Source organism: Odocoileus virginianus, unplaced genomic scaffold (genome assembly GCF_023699985.2).
Source record: "Odocoileus virginianus isolate 20LAN1187 ecotype Illinois unplaced genomic scaffold, Ovbor_1.2 Unplaced_Contig_28, whole genome shotgun sequence".
NCBI classification, from domain to species: domain Eukaryota; kingdom Metazoa; phylum Chordata; class Mammalia; order Artiodactyla; family Cervidae; genus Odocoileus; species Odocoileus virginianus.
In genome coordinates this window covers 397102-418854 of record NW_027224345.1, presented here as the reverse complement: position 1 = coordinate 418854, position 21753 = coordinate 397102, and the positions used below count along the sequence as shown (strand labels likewise).

At 44.7% G+C, this 21753-nt stretch overlaps 1 protein-coding gene across 5 annotated transcripts in view; it reads right to left on the bottom strand.

The window, feature by feature from the left end:
• NHSL2 (NHS like 2) overlaps positions 1-21753 on the bottom strand; it is a 312686-nt gene that overhangs the window by 65376 nt on the left and 225557 nt on the right. For 3 of the 5 annotated variants that reach the window (XM_070464546.1, XM_070464548.1, XM_070464550.1), the window contains exon 1: positions 12287-12761. The exons of the other annotated variants lie outside the window; for them this stretch is intronic. In XM_070464546.1, the coding sequence (XP_070320647.1) occupies positions 12287-12329 (43 nt within the window). In that variant the 5' untranslated portion in view covers positions 12330-12761. Of the gene's footprint in view, positions 1-12286; positions 12762-21753 lie in introns of those variants that run through there. 5 annotated transcript variants of the gene reach the window in all.

Sequence of the window (21753 nt, the reverse complement as noted above, 5' to 3'; positions counted from 1 at the left end):
TTTGACTCAGGGATCAAACTCACCTCTCCTGCCTTGAAAGCAGATTCTTTACCATTTGAGCCACCAGAGAAGCCCCAGATATATTATGAGGCTCATTTTATTGGTAAGGACATGAAGAGGTCAAGAAACCTGCCCAAAGCTGCAGAGTTAGTGATTGTCAGGATTTGAGTTCAGGTCTGTCTGCATTCTTCTTATAATATTGCACCTCTGCATTCGAGACAGAAGTATATCAGAAATCCAGGTAATTAATTTGCTAAATGTGACCTTAGAGAGGGGTCCCACAATGCTTTGTGTGCCTGCCTCACCTATAGCCCCTTCTGAACAAAGTGTACAGAAGTGATTTCTTAATTTTGGATTGTTATTTATTCATTCAAGAAATATTTTATTGAGTGGCTACTCTGTGCCAGGCACTGTTCTTTTGGTTGTGACTGAATAATTCAGGGAGTCTGTGCTTGAGTCAAGGGAAGTCATCCGCCAGTTGGCTCTGAGGGCACCCAGTGGTCCGTGAGTGCTCTGCAGTGAGGACCCAGACAGACAGGTACTCCGGAATGCAGCATGACCAACTGACCCAATGAGACTCCTTCCCTGGGGAATGTGATGTGACACACACAGATAGGATAGCACAAGCTGTGGGGGTGGTCCAGAAGCCCAGAGAGATAGCAGTGAGCAGAAGCCACAGGGAGCAGGTAAAGCACAGCCACAGGGAGCAGCAGGAGAGGGAATGGCAGAGAGCAACTGAGTGGGAGAAGTGGCAGACACTTTGCTCGTCTTGTAAAGCACTGCTGATGCATTAGTTGTGAAGAATAGTGGCTGCTGAAGGTGACTTCCTCTCCTTCACTTATGCATGAATCCTCACACTCATGGCCTGCTGCCCAAGGAAACTGAGGCACACCCTTGTTCCTGCAACTGATTAACCTCAAGTGTCTGGGAACCCAGACCGCACGTGAGCTGTGCTTCCCAAGGCCTGGGCTTGCATTCTGAACCTGGGTGTTGAGTTCTATAGTTAGTCCTTTTGGGGTGTGTGTGTGTGTGTGTGTGTGTGTGTGTGTGTGTGTGAATTTGGGAACAGTGAGTGAAAAATTCTGCTCACTAGCAGAATGTCATCTAGGCTTCTCAGTCCTGGCTGGTGATGCACATGAAGAAGTCCAAAGAGGTTCTGTGTGAGGCTATAAGAGGGTGGCAAGAACCAAAAGGATCTCTTTGGGCAATCCAAGACCGCATCACATGGGTTTGTGGATCATGGGTAATTTCTGGGTGCCACTAGACACCTAAGGTCTTGGGGACACAATGTTTTTGAGTTACAAGCACCATTGGGCTATTATGAGTCTCAGCCATACCCATAGGGAACATGGGGAACAACCTGGCCATCTCTGTCTTCCCTGACAACACTCCCACCCCACCATCTCAGGCTTTCATCCTATTCCTCTGGCACAGATGAAAAAATTTTTATTACCCACTGTGATGGGGAAAGGGTATATAGGGACAGGATTCACACAGCTAGTGGAAGGGTTAACTGGAACAACTTCTTGGGAGGATAGTTTGGCATTATCTGTCAAAAGTGTAAATACACATTCCTTTTACCCAAAGATTGAAGGCAGGAGGAGAAGGGGGAATGACAGAGGATGAGATGGTTGGATGGCATCACCGACTCAATGGACATGAGTTTGAGTAAACTCTGGGAGTTGGTGATGGACAGGGAGGCCTGGTGTGCTGCAGTCCATGGGGTTGCAAAGAGTCGGACATGACTGAGTGACTGAACTGAACTGAACTGAACTGAACTGGTGCTGGAGGAGACTCTTGAGAGTCCCTTGAATAGCAAGATCAAACCAGCCAATCCTAAAGGAAATGAACCCTGAATATTCATTGGGAGGACTGATGCTGAAGCTCCAATACTTTGGCCACCTGATGCGAAGAGCTGACTCATTGGAAAAGACCCTGATGCTGGGAAAGATTGAAGGCAAAAGGAGAAAGGGGTGGCAGAGGATGAGATGGTTAGATAGCATCACTGACTCAATGGACATGAATTTGAGCAAACTCTGGGAGACAGTGGAGGACAGAGGAGCCTGGTGTGCTGCAGTCCATGTGTTCGTGAAGAGTCGGACATGACTTAACGATTGAACAAACAAATAAAACAATGTACAATAGCAAACTACTGGCAATAACCCCTTCAATAGAAGATACGCTAGATAAACAGTGGTTTAGTCACACTCTGGTTTAGATAAAACACTCTGCAGCCATTAAGAAGAATCATGCAGCTAAAATATGTGCTGATATAGAATGTTCTCTCCTTCTCTGCCATCCTCCCTCTCTCCTTCTCCATGTGCTAAGTCACTTCAGTCATGTCCGACTCTTTGCAACCCTATGGACTGTAGCCTGCCAGGCTCCTCTGTCCATGGGATTTTCCAGGCAAGAATACTGGAGTGGGTTGCCATTTCCTCCTCTAGGGGATCTTCCTGACCCAAGGATCAAACCCACATCTCTTACATTTCCTGCATTGGCAGGCAGGTTCTTTACCACTAGTGCCACCTGGAAAGTCCTTCCTTCTCCATACAAACACACACACACACACACACACACTCTCATACATAGAAGTGATCTATGTATATGCATAAATCATCTCTGGTTACATAGATCACTTCTGGAAGGACACACAAACTACTGGTCTCTGTGGTTGCCTCTTGAAAGGGGAGCTATTAAAGTGGGGGCGGGGGTTAGGGGTAGTCAGGAGAACTACTTTTTCTGCTTTTTACTGTTGAGTTTCTTTTGCCACATGCATATGTTACTTAAAGACATGAAAGTAAAAAGAAAAAGCAAAATTAATTGCAGAAGTCTTCATCAACAAGGGGTTGGTTAAACAAGTTGCAATATATTCTTACTAAGGAATGCTATACAGCCACTCAGAAGAAGAGATTCTGCCACAGAAATTGTCCATAGACATATTTAGGTTAAAAATATCAAGGCTCTGTACAAGATGTATAAGAGAATCCCACTTATGTAAAAAGATACACATACACGGGCGAATTCATAGGAAAAGATCTAGAATGAGTCACAACATGCAAAGAACAGATGTAGTCTCTGAAAGTGACTGGGAGTGGCTAGGAGGAGAGGGAGGAGAGATAAGAGGGAAATTGTTTTTACCCCCTAAATACTTGTTGATTTACTTGTGATTTTTGTGGCATAATGACTATTTTATCTCATAATAAAAACATACAAATGGTAAATAAATCATGAGGAAAACAAGAAATCGGATCTTAGAGAAAGCTGCATTCTAAAGCTTGATTTAGATTGTTCCTCTGTTCAAAAGCTGCCCAGTGACCTCATGGCAGGAAGGCCCAGCACCTTAGCCTGGCACTGGAGGCCTCCGGGTCTGGCTCACCTCCCCGTTTCTCCCACCGCCCCTTCACACTTTGCTCTGCGTATCCCAACTGGCCTCCTCACTCCTCATCAGCCCCAAGCAGGTGTCTGTTTTTCTTCCCTATTCAATTTGCTTCCCTCATGCTCCACACCTATCTCTGCTCCCCTTCCCTACCTCCACTCCTTACTGACCTTCTGCTCTTGCTTCATGGCCCATCTCAAGAAGCCTTTTGGAACCATTCTGCCCATTAGTAAGTGAGCACCACAGGGACTCATGTGGAGCTTGGGAAACTGCCTTAGGACATTTTTTATTTGGCCATCTTGTATTTTTATGGAAACTTTATGGAAATATTTAACTAAAATATAGACATCATGTTCTTATTTACAAAGCACTTACATGACTATCACTTCATTGGAGCCTCCCGTCCATTCTATGAGGGAGGGAAAGCAGGTATGATCATTGCTATTTTCATTTCATTGATGAGGAAACTGAGGGGCAGGGAGGTTTCTTCTTCAAGGTAACATAAGTAGAAAATGGACAAGGGGGAAGCTACATTTGCTGGACTCACCAAGAATACCTACTTTTGTTTTTCCAGACAGAATATAAGTCCCTGGAGGACCGGGAGTACATTTTCATTTCTCTGTACACTAACGGGACAGAGGGAAAGTCAGCAGTGTTCTGAGAAGAAGTTTATCAAGAAAGACAGCTACTCAGTCAACCAAAGGTTTTGTGGTGAGTACATGCCAAGGGCTTAGGCCAGTGCTGTGTGATGAAGGACACCAGAACCATAGTACCTGTCCTCAAGGAGCTTACCATCTTCAAGTGAGGCCAAACACACTGAAAAATTAGAATACAACCAAGTATGAAATAAATGTGATTTGAAGTGGTACACCAGTGAATTTTTGTTTTTTAAACAGCCTATCAAACCTGCAGCTTTGGGCAAGTAACTTTTTAAAAGAGAATAATTTTTTTTTAATCAGAAAACAGTACAGATAGCAAACAAAATATGTGACAGCAGTACATGAATGACTGAAATTTGGGAAACTGCCATAAGCCTATTAGGATAAGAGATGGGCCAGAGACAAAATGGGAGTGTCTGCCTAAGGGAAGGTCAGAAACTCGGCAATGAGTTTGGAGAGACCCACCAGATTGGGACTGAGGGCAACGAAACTTGAAAGCTTTCTTTCAAATTTCGAGCCAGGCTAGATTCCAGAGGCTTCTGCGAACCAGTCTGGGAAGTGTGGACCATATCAGGAGTGATTTCAGTTTTGTGTGTAGGAGGGACACAGTGAAAGTGATGTTTTGAAAGACCAGTCTGGTAGATTCATACTGGATTTAGCATGGACTGAAGTGAGCCTGACAAGTAGCCAAGGACTGTACTTGCTGGGTGCTACCCAAAAGATGCCACCAAGATGTTAATGCCATGAGAGTCAGGCCTTGAAACTAAAGTTAAGTTTTCTTCATGGAGATTCATATGAGAGCTGTGGTTTATCATGTATTATTTGAAGTGTTAAGAAGAATTATCTGAAACTTGACACGGCAAAAAATATTACTGAATGCCCTTTCAAGAACACAGGAGAGCATCATCTATGTGACTGACTATTCACTACTTAAAAATTTTTTAATTGAAGTATAGTTGATTTACAATGTTGTGTTAGTTTCATGTGTACAGCAAAGTGATTTGGTTATACATATATCTGTATATATCTATAGTCTTTTTTTCCAATTCTTTTCCATTATATTTTATTACAAGATACTGAATACAATTCCCTGTGCTATACACTAAATCCTTGTTGTTTGACTATTCAGTATTAATTAAGGCCCACTCTGTAAAGTTAAACTTTAGCTAGTAGAAGATTGATAAGTTACAGGTGATTTTTGCCTGGTAGAAAAAATTATTTCTGTCTAGTAGAAAAAATAGCCCCAAAGATTACAGGTTTTTTAAATCTTGTAGAACTAGCTTTGTATCCACCTTTTTTTATCTTATCCCAGCATTCTTTTGAAAATTCCAATATCTTTTGGCCTCTCACACTTTTTGTTTTTTACTATTTTTAATGAAGTTATATGTATATATACACACATATCACAAAATTGTCATTAAAATCATTTCAAGCATATAATTCAGTGGCATTAATTATATTCATGATATTGTACAACCATTATCACTATCCATTTCCAAAATTTTTCATCATCCCAAACAAGAACATTAAGCAGTAATTTCCCTTTCCCTCTTTTCCCAACCCCTGGTAACTTCCAGTCTACTTTCTGTCCCTATGAATTTGCCTATTCTAGATATTTCACATAGATGGAATCATACAATATTTCTTTTGGGTTTGGCTTCTTTCACTGAGCATAATGTGTTCAAGTTCATCCGTACTGTGGTATGCATTAGAACTTCACTCCCTTTTACTGATGGATAATGTTCCATTGTATGGATATACCACATCTTGTTTATTCATTCATCTATTGGTGGGCATTTGGGTTGTGAACAATGGACCTTTTGGCTATTGTGAATAATGCTGCTATGAACATTCATGTACAAATATCTGTTCAAGTTCCTGCTTTTAATTCTTTTGGATATATACCTAGAAGTGGAATTGCTAGCTCATATGGTAATGGCAACCCACTCTAATACTCTTGCCTGGAAAATCCCATGGACAGAGGAACCTGGCAGTCTACAGTCCATGGGGTCGCAAAGAGTAGGACACAACTGAGCGACTTCACATCATCACATGGTTATTCTATATTTAACTTTTTGAGGAACTGCTAAAATCTCATTTCTTTTAAAATCAGCTTTACCATAATGCTGTTTATTTCATCAATGAGTTCAACAAATTTTTGATAGGTGATCACTATATATTTCAATGAGAGTCATGTTTTTAATTTTTTGAAAGTTACACTTCAATAAGGGTGACTTATTTACCTTTCTAAACTTTAAAACAAAATTGACTCCTGTACCTCACTTCAGCTCCTATTATCTATTGCAAGCTCCCTACAAGGAAGTCAAGGAAATGAGTAGAAAGGATGGCTCTCTTTAGCCCATGAGGCCAGCATGGTATTTTAGTAGTTATAACGAGAGGGGAAATTTTAATTATGGCCCCGTAATAGTGATGGCAAATAGTATCACGCAGGGCTAAGCATGGACACAGATCATGTAAATCTTTATTTTCATTGGGAACATATGGAGACTTTTCTCCTGCGCAACACAGAGCAACTGTTGGTTCTCTGGAATGTGACAGCTTCTGCTAGGAAAACTCTAGAGAAAAGCTTTGCTTTAGATGAACTCTGGGACCAGAGAGACTACAATAGAATCTATTGGGAGAGATGCTAGAATTGTGTGGGGAGGGGCAGCTTCAAAATTTGCCTTCATCATCATTTGACAGAAAATCTTTAAGGCTGGGAATGAAGAGAAGAAAAACCTCAGCCTGGAGCTTGAGGAGGATGGTGGGCACAAAGGTGGGGAGAGGGCACAGCCTGGGGTGGTGGTAGAGGGAGCAAGGAGCAGCAACCCTGCCCAAGACCCAGCTCCTCAAGGGGAATTTTTATTTTATTTTATTTTTTCATTTATTTTTATTAGTTGGAGGCTAATTACTTTACAATATTGTAGTGGTTTTTGCCATACATTGACATGAATCAGTCATGGATTTACATGTGTTCCCCATCCTGATCCCCCCCTCCCGCCTCCCTCCACACCCCATCCCTCTGGGTCTTCCCAGTGCACCAGCCCCGAGCACTTGTCTCATGTATCCAACCTGGGCTGGTGATCTGTTTCACCCCTCAAAGGGGATTTTTAGTTGCTCCTATGTGGCCTTTTATTCAAACTATACAATCTCCCCCACAGAACATTTCTCCTAGAGTATTAATCACATGTAGAATCAGAGATACTCTTGGTTTCATACATTTTTAACGTTTCAAACCAAGAAATTTTTGCCTTTCTGAGTAAGGCTGAAATTAAAAAAAAACAAAACACATAATTCTGCCCCTCACAGCACAAAAGGAATGAACTGGATTTTGATCATAATATTCTCATTTTTGAGATAAAATATGGAAGAACAGATTAGTATAGTGGAAGAATTTCACAGGTGGTTAAGAATGTGTAGAAAAAAAACAGAATAAAAAAGAATGTCACTGTTATAAATATGATCAGAATATATCTGAAAGCATACCAAGCAGGTTAAGAAAATAAAGGTAAAAAACAACTTTTTTCTGGCACCCTTATTTTGCTCCCTCACAGTGCTGTGACAAGATAGAATATATGTAATAAGCACTTTGTAAAGGACTGCACGTGGCTTGGAGAGGGGCTGGGTGGTTTAGGTCTGCTTGCTTGGGGGATCTGAGTGGCAGTGAGTTTTAGAGCAAATCTGGGACTCTCAATTTTCACATGTGTAGAGTGAGGACAAGAATTCATTCCTTAGAGGGTTGTCAGAAGGGTGGTAAGCTAAAGCCTCCAACAGAAGCAAGAACGAGATGCTGTGGCAACATGGTCTTTGGTACACATTGTTCTACACATGTTGCTATTTCCATATCTGTCACCCTAATTATACCAGAAGTTACCTGTGACTTGTTTGCCTCTAAGCACATTGCCTTGAACCTCATACTCGGCCATTCATTTTTAAATGAACATTTATTAGACTTTTCCAGTTTCCAACTCTTGACAGCTACATTCTGCCCTTTAAACCATTGTACTATTCTCCCTGCCCTCCCAGCACTGAAGTCCTGGGGGGAAGACAAGGTCCTGGGGGGAAGAAAAGATCCTGTCGTGAACACAGTGATACCCCTCCTTCACATACTTGCCTAGGACTGAGTGTTGTTGGCTGACAGTCCTCTTCAAGGATTGCCCAGCCGCCTCCTCAGACCCATGCTGCCTCGCCCAAGACTGTGCTCCCTCCCTGGGGACAGCCTGAATCTAATAAGTGGTTCATACGGGCTGATGTCAACGTCTGAGCCCCTCACCCTAACTCAGAACAACTCTGAAGGGCCAACCCAGTTCCAGAGCGCCTCATGGTCAGCTGAGGCTGTCATGAGCTATGCCAGCCCAACTTCTTCCTTGAACCAATCCTGCTGTCTTCTCTTAGCTCCCAGGTGTTGATCTCAAACACACCCCAATGAACGTTTTACATGTGGCCTGCAACTGACCCTCAGAGGCAGCCCTCAGGTCGGCTTTGTGGCCTCTGTAGGCTCTGGATCAGCATTTGGGAAGTCTCAATTCCAAGTGATCCCAGGAGCTGTAATAATCCCCAGGGCCCAGTCACTGTCCACACGCCTCTCTCACAGTTACATTTTTATTTCTCTCTTTCTTATAAAATGCATTTGGAACCAATAGGGTAGAAGATATTAGCCTAGAAGAAAATAAACACAGCCATGAGAGAGACACTATAATAGAGAAATAAATGGACTTAGTGCTTAGCTGAAGGAAAGCTCCCTAGAGGAGGTACCATTTAATCTGAGTCTTGAAGGCTGAGTTAGAGTTTGATGGGTGGACAGGGGATGTGGGAGAGGCACTCTAGGCACAGGGTACAACATGTGCAAAGGCTGGCAGGCATGAAAAGGTGTAAAGTGTGGGAGGAAAGGGAGTAAGGGACAACAAAGTCTGGGATACTAGCAGGGGCAAACTGTGCAGGGTCCTATGGGCCACACTGAGGATCTTGGTGTTGAATGAATGCCGCCTTTCAGTGTTGCCCAAGCTTCCATCATTTAGGAACCACTTCCACAAGTTTTGCCATATCTAGGCACCGCTGGTTGTATTTACTATTCATCTTTTTCTCAATATGAATTTTTTTTTTTGCTTAAAGAAATGTATATTAATTTTTTATATGGCACCCAAAAACCAAAAAGAATAACACTTGCCAGAAATAGAAAGTAACTATAAAAATAAATGCAAAGAAATAGAACAGAGTAATTAAATTCTATGTAGATATCATTGCCTGTCACTGTCTTTGAGCCTGAGGCCTGCTCTCGTTCTGTTCCGAAAGAAGATTAGCAAGCATTACAGAGGGTGAAGAATAGTATCACACTGAGCTTTTTTCCTTGATGTAATCAGAAAGCTGGAAAAGAGAAGGAAGCAAGAATCATTTTCTCACTATGTAATTTAGTGTTTTTTAAAGCTGTACCATGTACCATTACAATCACCTTGGAGTCCCCCTCCCTAGCACTCTGCTGGCTGTGAGAGCAGTTGGTATAAACAATGAAGTGCCCTACAAATGTGGTTGTTAGTACCACTTGATGGTTTTGTCCATTGGCGCTGGGGCAGTTACTTTGATGTAGCTGTCCTTTCATTTGGCTTAATGAAGGTTTCCAAACCAGTGCCCGTGGTGACCATCATACCCCCCACTGTGTGAGAGAAAGCAGCAGGGTGGGGCTGGGAGAGGGGCAGGATCTTGGGCAACCCAGGCTCTTAGAACTGGGAGGACCTTTACAGAACATCCTATCTTCCCACTTTACATCTGGGGAAACTAAGACCAGAGCAGGGACACAATCTGTCTAAGGTCACAGAGGGTGTTAGTGTTAGCAGTCTAGGGGGCAGACATGGAAGAAAGAATCATATTTCTTTCTCAAACAAGCTTATTGTTTGAGAATACTGGTCCTAGTAGCTGCTACCTGCAAGGCAGAAGAGAACAGAATGTGGAAGCAGAGATGGGGGAAGTCAGCCCATCAGGCCTGAGAGCATGGGGGCACCGTCAAAAGACCGGATCTCCTGGGCTGGGTTTCACAGCTAGGGGTGGATGTTGAGGTGGGCCTGGGGCCTGCGTGATGGGCAGCATGGACAGAGCCTTCAAGAGGATCTAGCATTTGCAGACACGCAAGGAAATGAGGGAGAGCTGCTCCAAAGGGCAGTTCCTACTCAGCCGGGGAGCATTTGGAGTTTGACAGGCCTACGTTCAATGCCAGTTCTGTCACTTTCCAGCTAAGTCTGACTTTAGGTAAAGTCACTAAACTGCTCTGAGCCCATCTCCTCACTGGAGACGATGGTGGGTACTATCAGTACTTACCTCCTAGGATTGCTAGGACAATCACACCAGGCAATGTGTGCAAAATATCGTATACAGGGTGCACAGCACATTACTCAGCATTACTCCCTTCCCCCTTTCTGTGTCCACAGCAAGACCTCTGATGAGATGTTTTCTTCTCTCCTGGTTCCCCTGCCTAGCCCAGCCCATTCCTCCTGGCCCCGTCCTCTGTCCTATTCTTGAGCTCATCTGCTGTCCCACATATTGGGTTATAGGTTTCCTAAAGAGTCTTTCAGCTATTTGCAGATAAGAAAGCTGAGGGGGCACACTCCAGGGGGTGGGACAGGGATGTCCCTCACCTAGAGACAGAGGGGAGGGTGGATGTTCTGGGGTAAATGGCCTGCCTCCACTGGAAGGAGAGGTTGGCTGTGGTCTCGGTCTTACAGAGAACAAAGAAAAGGCACTGGTCTCCTGCAGCAGCATTAGAAGGCAGCGCCTGAAGCGAGTCCCTCCATTATAAGCTACAAGGCGGAAGGTTAAATATAGCCCTTTCCAGCTGTCTAGGACATAGATTTATGAAATGTCAGATCTGCGTTAGAGTGAGAAACGATCTTATCTCTGCACTGTTTTTAGAGAGTAGAAAGGAGGCAATAGAGAAGAGAAATAAATCTGGACTTGTACCAGTGGGTGGTGGGCAGCCATTGGAGGATTTTTGAGCAGCTGGGGCTGTTTTATAAGGTCTCACTCTGGCTGCTGAGTGGAGAATGAGCTGGAGAGGGGCAAGAGTGAAAGCAGGGAGCCCAGCAGGACGGAGGTAGAGGAAGGTGCCACCAGAGGGATGGGAGAAGGGAACCCAGTGCAGGATGGGGCCAGCCCTGCAGCCCAGGTAATCCTGGTGCCCCCCTCGCTCCACCTTGGAAGAAGAAGGCCAGCTCTCACTTGCCCTTGTCTTCTCAAGGGCTCACCCTGTGATCTCCCAAAGGCACTCAGACTCGTTACTCCTTTGCAAGGCAGCCCGTGAAGAGTCTGTTAGAAAGTTCTCCTTGTCCATAGGTCACACAGCTCTGTCTCCTGAGCCCTCCTCAATTCCCTTTACCCTGTGACAGACCCTCAAAGACCTGAAGACCAAAGACCACTTTCCTCTGCTTCTTCTCCATGCCAAACAGCATGTAGTCCTCACACAGTGCCATCACTCTCCTTTTCAAACTCCTTTAGCTCATAAACTCCTTTGAAGTCTGACACAGAGGGCCAGCTCCTGCTCCTGTTAGCTACCTCTGCAGCTGTAACTAGTTCTTCAGGAACATTGTCAAGGGCAGGCAGCATCCTTGTCACACAAAACAGAGAGGAGCCCCCTGGTGTAGCTCAGGACCCTGAAATTTATTCCACCCTACTGCCACTACTTCTGGCTTGACCTGCACTTAGCAAGCACTTGGTCCCTTAGTGGTCACCTGTGTTGATGGATGACTAGCGACAGACACCACTTTCCTGCCCCTCCCTGTCCTCCCTGTTGGTATTGTGAAAAAAAAAATCAGCATTTTAGCAGCAGTCCAGGAGCTGGGTAAAGCCCTGAGGGTGACGGAAACAGCATTTTCCACCATGCAAGGGACAAGGCTTCAGAGAGCATGCTAAGTCGATTTATAGAAGACGAGTGATAATATTTCTTACACACACACTTACAATTCTTCAGTCACTTTTCTTATCCCTCTAGAATGCCAGATTATCAGGGTTGGGATGTGATCACATCCACCCTCCCCTCCTCCAGAGCCACCCAATTTTTAATTCCTTTTATAGCCCCTCTGCCAAGTGGTTAGCCTGCCCCTCCTCAGATGCCTCTAGGACTAAAAAGGGACCTATGTTCCCCCAAACAGTCCAGGCTGCCTCAGGATACCTCCGAGTGCTCAACCCTCTCCCTCAGCAAGCACTGATTCCTCCCCATGCCACCTCTGCTGAGCCCGTGAACCTGCTCCTCCTCCATGCGACTCACCTCCCCGGCTCCAGAAGAGGGTGATAGCCTCGGCTCTCTCCATCCTAGCGGTGTGGACGACTAAGACTCCACATCCGGCAACTCCACACTGGGGGCAGGGAGCCAAGGAGCTCCACGCTGTTCTGAATCCCTTTCCTGGGCTCCTCCGTGGGCACCCAGCGACTCCTCCTGAACCCCGTTTCCCAGCACCTCGGCCAGGTCAGTTTGGCCCCTTCAGTCACATGCTCTGTTGCCCGTAAAGTTGTTTCTAGGCCGCCCAGCCCAGGGAAAGCAATGCAGGATTCAAAGAGTGAGTTTCCTCTCTCTTTTTCCACTCCCCACTGCCCCCACTTGCCTGCCCACAGCCACACTGGTCCAGTCCGTCCTCTCACAGAGAGACCTGTTTGTGAGTTGGTCTCGTCTTTCTCTAGGATAGGTTCTCAGCCAAAGGCCTGAATCAGAGCCCCACGGAGGGCTGACCTCCCGCTCCGTTGCTGTCCTGCGGCGAGGGGAAATGAGCAGGAACTGGCTGTCTGAGTCAGCGCCCCTGGTCTATTGTCACCGTGCGGGCCCCTTCCTTTCCAGAGGAGAGACGTGCAGAGAGATAGGCCTTGTTTTTTGCAAATCTCTCTTGCACACACACACTTTCTCTCTTGGCCTAGACCAAGTCTGTGCATGATGGCTGAACACAATTCAATTCAGCTTCCATAACTCCCAGGGAGTGCCTACTCCAGCAGAGTATCGTGCCTCCAGCACGTAGGGGTCATCTTCCAGCATCCTTGCCATAGAGAGAGGAGCTAATGATGATGGGTCCCAGTACCAGGGGAGGAAACTGAAGCTCTGAGGGGGAAGGGGTTTTCCCAAGGCCCAACAGCCAGAGAATAGTGAGACTCAGAGTCCACCTTTTCTCTCCATAGCATCGGGTGGAGAACCCTGCTGGCCTCCGTCACTGCTTCTCCCATCTCCACCCTCCCAGCATTCTAGAATCAGTGCTGCAAATACTAACAAAGCCTATTTTCCCAGGACACAAAACAGGAGAGAACTGCATGTTTTAAAACATTTAAAATGCATTTTTGTTCAATTTGTTTCTGTGTGTTTAGAAACACAAGGGCCCAGGAAACAATCCGTGCATGCCAGAAGCTCACTGTAGAGGGACTCCATGACTCTTCTGGCAAAAAGACCACAGGTACATGGCCTGCGCCCTGTCCCAGTAACCGGCTTTTAACTGGAAGAGAAGTATGGAGAGTTCTTGCTCACAGAGTGAAAAGACCTAGTCAGAGCTTTGTTCTCTTTCCTGTTTTTGCCAGAAGTGCAAAGAGACAGGGAGGCAGCTTGAGGGAAGGAGCTGGGGGGCTCCCCTTGAGAAACCATTGTCACCTCAAGGACAAGGATACTGAATCCCTCCTGTGCTGACTTTCAGCTCCTCAAGGGCAGGGTTGTGAGTCTTTGGAGGCCCTGCCCCCAGAAAATATTTGTATGGCTTGAGACAAAAAGCCATCTAAAAAGACTGATGTGAAATTTCCAGACAAGGACAACGGGTTTGTGACCCCGAGGTTGGGAGAAGGTTAGCTTCTAGGAGCAAGGACCAATTGACATCATGAATTGCATTTCAGAATTTAAGTAGGCTGAGGATCAAGCAGTGAATGTGCGCTGTGGCAGTATCAAGAAGGGTAGCCTTGGCAAGGCCGGCTCGCAGAGGCCAGACGGCAGCAAGTTAAGGAGGGAAATGGGAGGGGAGGGGAGACAACTCTCAGGAAGTCTGACTGTGGTTAAAGAGGAAAGAGAGCCATAGCTGGAGGGAGTGACAGAGCTCTGGCTGGGAGTTAGATGTTTGTCACGATGGGAGAGGTGCTGTGTGTTTTTAAGTTGAGGAGCTCTCACCAAAATTGCTGCTCACCCTATCCTCCATATCCCCTGTGTGCTGGACTTCATCTCAGACCAATTAAACCAGAATTTCTCAGGTGTGGAGACTAGGCATTGATGGTGTTCTAAATCTCCTCAGGTTGGGAATCATTACACTAATTCTTAGTAGAGACTGAAGTTCAGCATTAACCCAACTAGTGGGTTGAAGGCAAATTGACCTGACTGGCTTAGCTCTCCTACATTGGCAGCTTAGCAGAGTGGTTAAGAAGACAGACTTGAAAAAGAAAAAAAAAGAAGACAGACTTAAGATACCTACTATCTGGACTCAAACCCCAGTCTCACCTGTGTGCCCTTGTGCAAGTTACCGTCTCTGATTCTCAGTTTCTAATCTATAGATTAGTTACATAATTGACAGTTTCTAAACAATATATCCCTTTAGAAAATAATAAAAGTACCTACACCATCAAGTTGTTGTGTGGATCAAATGAGTTAATATCTGCAAAGTGCTCAGAATGCTGCCTAGTTCGACAGAAGCAATGTTGGGGCTGGCCTATGTCTTCCACTGTCTCTCCCTAAGGCTCAGGAGGGCACCCCTTCAAAAACATTGATGGTCAACTTGGTCTCCCATCGGCTATCATCCCTGGCCTGCATGGCTTACATTGGAGTCTGTCAACCCCCTTGGCAGCTTCTTCTCACCTGGGTTCCTCTAGGCTGGAGCTAGCTGCTGTTGCTGTGATAGGGGGCCACCATCACACATAACTGAAGCCACATTGTTTGGGATAGGAAGACTCCACAATTAACAGTCTCAGCTGATATCTGTCTTTTGTCCCCCAACTCAGGTTTTTGTGTTCTTTCAGCTGGAGTCAGGGCAAACAATTGCCCCTGAGCAGGGAAATGATTGGTGTGTGTCAGTTTCTACAACATACACTTCATTTTGGGGGATGGTGGTTTTCTTCATCCTCAGAACAAGCAGTGTGACCTTGGGCTCTCTGGATCAGGACTCTGGCTTGGGTGGTCACCAAAAGAGATCTCACCCTTCCCCCTTTTGCCCTTTACCCTAATCAGACAGCTCCTGTCCCCTAGGCCAGGCCCTGAAGTATCCAGAGAAGAGGAAGGAGCTGGTGACAGAACCAAAGGTGGGAGTAAATGTCCAGAAAGACATCCATGGTGCAGGGACAGGGGTAGTCAAGAGTCTGGAAAGAGAGATGGGGGAAGCATCAGTGTTCTGCAATGAAAGTAAGTCAGAAATCCCAGGAGTCAGGCCCCTGAAGTTAGGTTCTCAGAAGCAGGAGTAAGGTTCCAGGCTGCTAGGTGGGTGAGAATATTTCAAAGGAGCACTATGCAAGACACAGTATGTGCCTTTTATCTCCTGTGTGGCACTGGAGGTGGGCACATCTTTGAGTCAAGCCTAAAGGACCTAATCAGTAAACGCACCCACTCCCCACCAACCTCCAAGTCTACAAATTCCACAAAAGGAATTCACAGAGGTGGTTCTGTGCTACCCTCCCCAATGCCAGAAACCAGACGTGGATAACATTCTCCAGTTTAATGGCAGGGAGCAATTGGGAGCCTCATCTCACTTCTGGGATCCCACAGCCCTCCATCTGTGCTCTTGGAGAATTTGACAGGAGATTGACTTTTTAAATAGAAAATCTGCTGTTGAGAAAGATGAAGGTTTCATCAAAGACCATTTACTCTACAGGGATGCAGATGGCAATTAGGAGGCCATGTCAGCCTAGATTGTTTGGAAGTACCACCTGGGGATGATGCAGTGCTGACCTGTCAGCATGCAGGACCACTTTGCAGGGGCATCTTTCTTCATCATCTCAAGCATCATTCTTGCCTCTTCTCCATGTCAAAGCTTTGTCTGTCTTCTCTTAGTTTGGTCATATGGCTGTGGCTATGTGGCACAGGGTGTCTCCACCAGGGTGATGAGGAAATCCCAGAGGCCATGAAGACATCTCTTGGGCAGTGGTAACAGGAGTAGGGGTGAGGGCAGGGGCAGAGAGCAGCTGGACTGTGGCCCACATTAATCTCATCTCTGTAGTTAGGTGACTATGGGCACATCACCTCGCTTGTGTGGGTCTATAAAATACAAGGTTTGTGGGAGTCTAGTGGGTTAAAATACCCAGGTCTCACCATGATACACAAAAAGTCTACTTTTCCCATGGAAGACTTTTCAACATTGGCATGCAAATATTATAATATGTACATACTGTGCTCCCCCAAGACTCCCTCTACACCCCTCCCAGCACCCATTGAGAAGCTTGGAATCAGGTAATTCCTAGAGACCTCTCTTCTTCTGACAATTTCAGACAGTGATGATGGCAGCACACCTGTTCTCCTTGCTTACTTTGTGCCAGGGGTTTTGCACGCTGCATCTTATTTCATCCTCACAACCACCCTATGAGGCAGACACTATGAATCCTACCAGATAAAGGAGGCAACAGAGACTCTGAGAGGTTAGGTCCCTTGCCCAAAGGCCTACAGCTAATAGGTGGCCAAGTCTGGCTGAGAACCCAAGGAGCTGTGGAAGTCTTCACCAAGTTCTACATCCATGATTCTCATCTCTCCATGAATTTTAAACATTTTAGATGAGAAAAACCTATAACATTGCCCCAGATATTCCCCAACTATGGCTAAAACCAGAAAGCTTCACCTGCCTAACCACATTTCACTGGCATTTTATAATCAGAGAAGACATCTGAAACCACCCAGCGGCACAGGCCCAGCCTGGCTTTGTTGTCAACTGAGGTGGAACAAGGGCAAACAATACCTATTACTTTTGTTTCCAAGTCTTTATATCTCTACCATGATAAGGCTTACACTGTAGAGCATTTTTACACCTCACAAAAAGCCCTTTAGAACATCCTGCACCATTGGTTCCTTACCACAGCCCTGTAAAGTGTTGGTGGTGATTATGATTATCCTCTTGTGGCAGATGAAGAAATTGAGGCTACAGCAGCAAAATTACTTCTGCTAAAGACCCTAGGTAAGGGTCAGAGCTTGGATTAAAACCTGAGGTTTCCCACACTAAATCCACACATTTCCCTGTGGCTGCTTCTTTCCATAAAAAGAGGCGCAGACTTTTGCATTTATGTCTTTCAACTATGTTTGTTGGCTCAGGGACATGATATGATTTGGTCTCTCAGCCTGACAGAATGATTTGCCAGGGTGCTTGTTCTATATGTTAATGGTTTTTATTTTTCTTTGCACAAGCATTACAACAACGTTAATGGAAGTCTAGAAAGAAAAATTCACCAATAAGCCTGCCACCCACAATAAATCAAGTTTTGTTTTTTCCACAAATCCCCTTCCAATCCTTGCTCATGAGCAGACATTTTTTTTTTACAGGGTTTGTAAAGCTCAGCCTCAATAAAATTTTGTATCATGCTATTTGCATGTTATATTGTACTTTACTATGAGCACTGTCCGTGTTGCTCAACTGTCTTCATAATTATCTCTTTAGCACTCCACTGCACTTCAGTGAGGTTGGCTACATCAGATTTACTTAGCCATTATCCTATTATTTGACAATGGGGGGGTTACTGTAATTTTTTATACCCACTTTTTGTTTTCTTCTAGTTCTGGTCTAAGGAATGTGGGAGTATCACCATTGGCCTTAAGCCCAGGGCCCATGCCTATACCTTCATGTCTCTCATTTGTGGGAGGTGAGGAGCACAAGGAAATATTTTGTTTGGTGGCCTAGAGTTTCAATTTCTTCCATACCTTCCAATGGGCTCATTAAATTGGATTAGGAATTATGCCTTTGAGAAGAAGTTTTCCCAGGGGAACAGAGGCTATCTGACTCCCTTATAAGGCTCTGCAACTTCATCATCCATCAAACTGAAATCAAAGATTTTGAGGATTCCATGAGCTTGTGGACTATGAAAGGGTTAGGTCAACTAAAAAATGTCTGATAAATGCAATGAGATCATTTCTCCATTGTTTTTAGGTACAGAGGAGAGAATGGTGGAGTCATCTTCATCTTGAAGCACAGGTCACCTTGCTTTCAATGACAGTGTGGCTGCTTGGTGAGGTGGAAAGGGAGGTGGAAACCAGTATGATATCAGTTATCTCCACTTTGGAAGCCCCTCTCAGTGCCCAATTTGGCTTAAATCAAGAATTCCCCCACTTTCTCACTAGCTCAGGAATCAGCTCTAGCTTCTGGAACCAACATGGAGCTTCAAATGAATTCAGTCATTCCAACAACCAAAACATGTCATTAGACAAATATATGGTGGGGCTTCTACAAGGCTGGGAATTGCAGTCCTTGTTGTCATAGAAATCTGCTAGCCTTACCAGCATAGAACCATAGAATCCATCCTTCACCGCACCCGGTCTCCAGGGTTACTAACTCCTGTCACAGATGCAAAGATGTTGAAAAGCACATGGCATGGTGCAGTAGGCACAAGCTTTGACAGTCAAACAGGCTTGGCTTCCAATCTTGCCTCTACAACTTCTTTTTTATTGGACCATGAGGCAGCTCACCCCCGAGTCTCAGTGTTTTCCTCTGTAAAATGGTGTCAATAGTCCCTGCCTGCCCAGCAGAGACAAGACTACCCATGAGCAGAGGTTAGCTCCAGCTGGTACAGGTCAGAGGCATTCTGGGGGAAAAGGTGAAGGGTACCTGGAGGAGGAAAGTGGGGATGGGGGTGGGGAGGGAGCAGTAAAACCTGGTGTGGACCATTTACAAGGAGAGATTGATCAAGTCCAAGACTGTGACTTGTCATCTCACCTTCAGGCAAACCATTTTTGAAAACTGCTTCACAGAACAAATAGGAGCTATACTAACGGGAAGTTGAATGCAATATATGAGAATTATCAAAATAAAAAAATGTTTCTCTATCGTTTTCCAAAAAACAACCCTCCCTCCCCCCAAAAAAAGTCATTCCCTGCTTGGAGATTGTTCTGAGGGTTAAGCAACATTGTAAATGAGACATGCTGGCATTTATATACAGAATGGATAAACAACAAGATCCTACTGTATAGCACAGAGAACTATATTCAATATCCTATGATAAACCATAATGGAAAACAATATTAAAAAAGAATGTATATATATGTAAGACAGAATCACTTTGCTATACAGCAGTAATGAATACAATGCGGTAAATCAACTAAGCACAAATTAAAACAGTGCTGGCACACAGTACGTGTGTGATACTGGTTCCCTGTCTCTACTGTGTGGGATACTTGTTCACATAGATGGCTCATATGTGCACAGCTATGCAAATACTATGTAGTTAGGGTAGTGCTAGCATGTATCTCCCCTAAAGTCCATACAGATTCATAAGGCAACATGGCTACACTCACTCAAGAGGTGAAAGGGGGTGTGAAAGTTGATGAGAAGTCAATTCCAGCTCACGAGCCTGGTAGACAAGTCTTTTCAGGGTCAAAGCAACCTATGTTCTAAGGTCATGGTGGGTTTCCACATGCTGTGACTACCCTGCCCCCACCCTCCACTTCCACCGGCTTTGCAACTGCACTGGCTGTTCCCCGTGGTCCCCCAAACATACCAAGCTCACTCCTGGTTGCATTCTCAGGGCAAGACCCATGCTATTTTTCCATCTACAACTACAATCACTTGTTTCATTTGAAAAACAATCTCAACTTTTTAAAAGCTCTCCTAGCATCTCATATCATATCTTCCCAAGCCCCCTTGGCAGGGGTGGGGAGAGGTGTGTGTGATAAGAATCCCCCTTAAGGATTTACAGCTTTATAGCTGAAGGATGGAGGTAGCAGAGGTGAATTACTTGCCTAAGATCACACTGCTGGTTCATAGCCAAGAGAGATCAGAACCCAAGCCTTCCAAGACCAGGTTAACAGTTTTTCTCCAACCTCTGGTAAATAAGTTGTGCTATGCTGAGCTTAATTGTTCAGTCATGTCCAACTCTTTGAGACAGCATGGACTGTAGCCCACCAGGCTTATCTGTCCATGGGGATTCTCCAGGCAAGAATACTGGAGTGGGTTGCCATGCCCTCCTCCAGGGTATCTTCCCAACCCAGGGACTGAACCTAGGTCTCCTGCATTGCAGGCAGATTCTTTACCAGCTGAGCTACCAGGGAAGCCCAATTTTATGCCTTACCTTAGAAAAGTTCACATTTTACTAGGGCATATAAGCATGTAACAACAACCATAAAAATGACAATGCTGGAAGGAAACCATCTGAAAAGGCTACATACTGTATGATTCCAGCTACATGACATTCTATAAAAGGCAAAGCTATGTTAATATTATAATGATCAGTGGTTGCTAGAGGGATTGGTGGTGGTGGCGGAGGGGAGATGGAGGTGAAGCAGAGAGGATTTTTAGGGCAGTGAAAATATTCTGTATGATACTGTAATTATATTTGCCCAAACCCATAGAATGTACAACACCAAGAGTGAACCATAATGTAAACTATGGACTTTGGGTTATTATGTGTCAATGTAGGTTCATCAATTATAACAAATGTACCACTCTGGTGGGGATGTTGACAGTGGGGAAGCCCGTGCATGTGTGGGGGTAGGAGGTATATGGGAAATCTCTATACCTTCTCTTTAATTTTCCTGTGAATCTAAAACTGTTCTTAAAAATAAAAGGCCAAGTAATATGTCAATGTATGGCAAAAACCACTACAATATTGTAAAGTAATTAGCCTCCAACGAATAAAAATAAATGGAAAAAAAATTAAAAAAAATAAAAGGCTTTACTTTTAAAAAGAAGAAAAGCACATTGAAAAAAAGAATGCCAGCAATGATAAAATTATGTACAAGTTCCCAAATTAGTACAGAGGAACGAAGGATGAACTCTGTTAATTAATTCTGTATGGAGGAAGGAGGTTGGTCAGGTAAGGTTTTAAAGAAGAGGTGACACCTAATCAGGGTTTTGAAGGATGGCTAGGAAATTGCCAAGAGAAGATAGGTGGTTAGAGGCAGGGATCCAGGCAGAGGAAAGTGCACTTGTAAAAGCATGGACATGTTGAATGGGCATGGTGTATTTGGTAAACCACAAGTGATTCAATATGGGTGGATCATCAAGTTCAACAGAAAGTGAAAGGAGGTAAGGTCAGAGAGGTAGGCGGGGTCTAATCATGGAAGGTCTCTAAGTTGTGCTGAGGAACATATATTTTACCCTAGAAACTGGTGCTTCCCAAACCTCAGGCAATACTGTTTTGCATTCTCAACTTTTTTCATGCACCACCTATAATACTATTTACTTACTTGGCCATTTTATTAAAAGAGATTTACTCTAAAAATGCTTAATCTTGCCCTAATTAAAAATATATGAGTAACTGTGGGTTGGATTTACTAGCTATATTTTTCCTAGTGCACATTAAAATACGCCCAGAACTCTGAAAGGTGAAAAAAGTTTTGTCTATACCACCTTCAAATGATCTCAGGCCACCTGGGATGTGCAGGGTACATGCAGGGAGCAATCCTGACCTCCCCTCCTGAAATTAGCAAGCTTTGGGTTCATAGTAAGGGAGTGTGGGGCAAATCGTTCTGGGGACTTTGCTAGGCACAGCTGGGAGAAGGGCAAATGTGGAGGCAGGGAGCCTAGTTCTGGAAAGGACCAGAGATAATAAAGGCCTAGACTCAGACACTGACAGTGTGATAAGAGGAGGGGTTTCCAGGTCTCA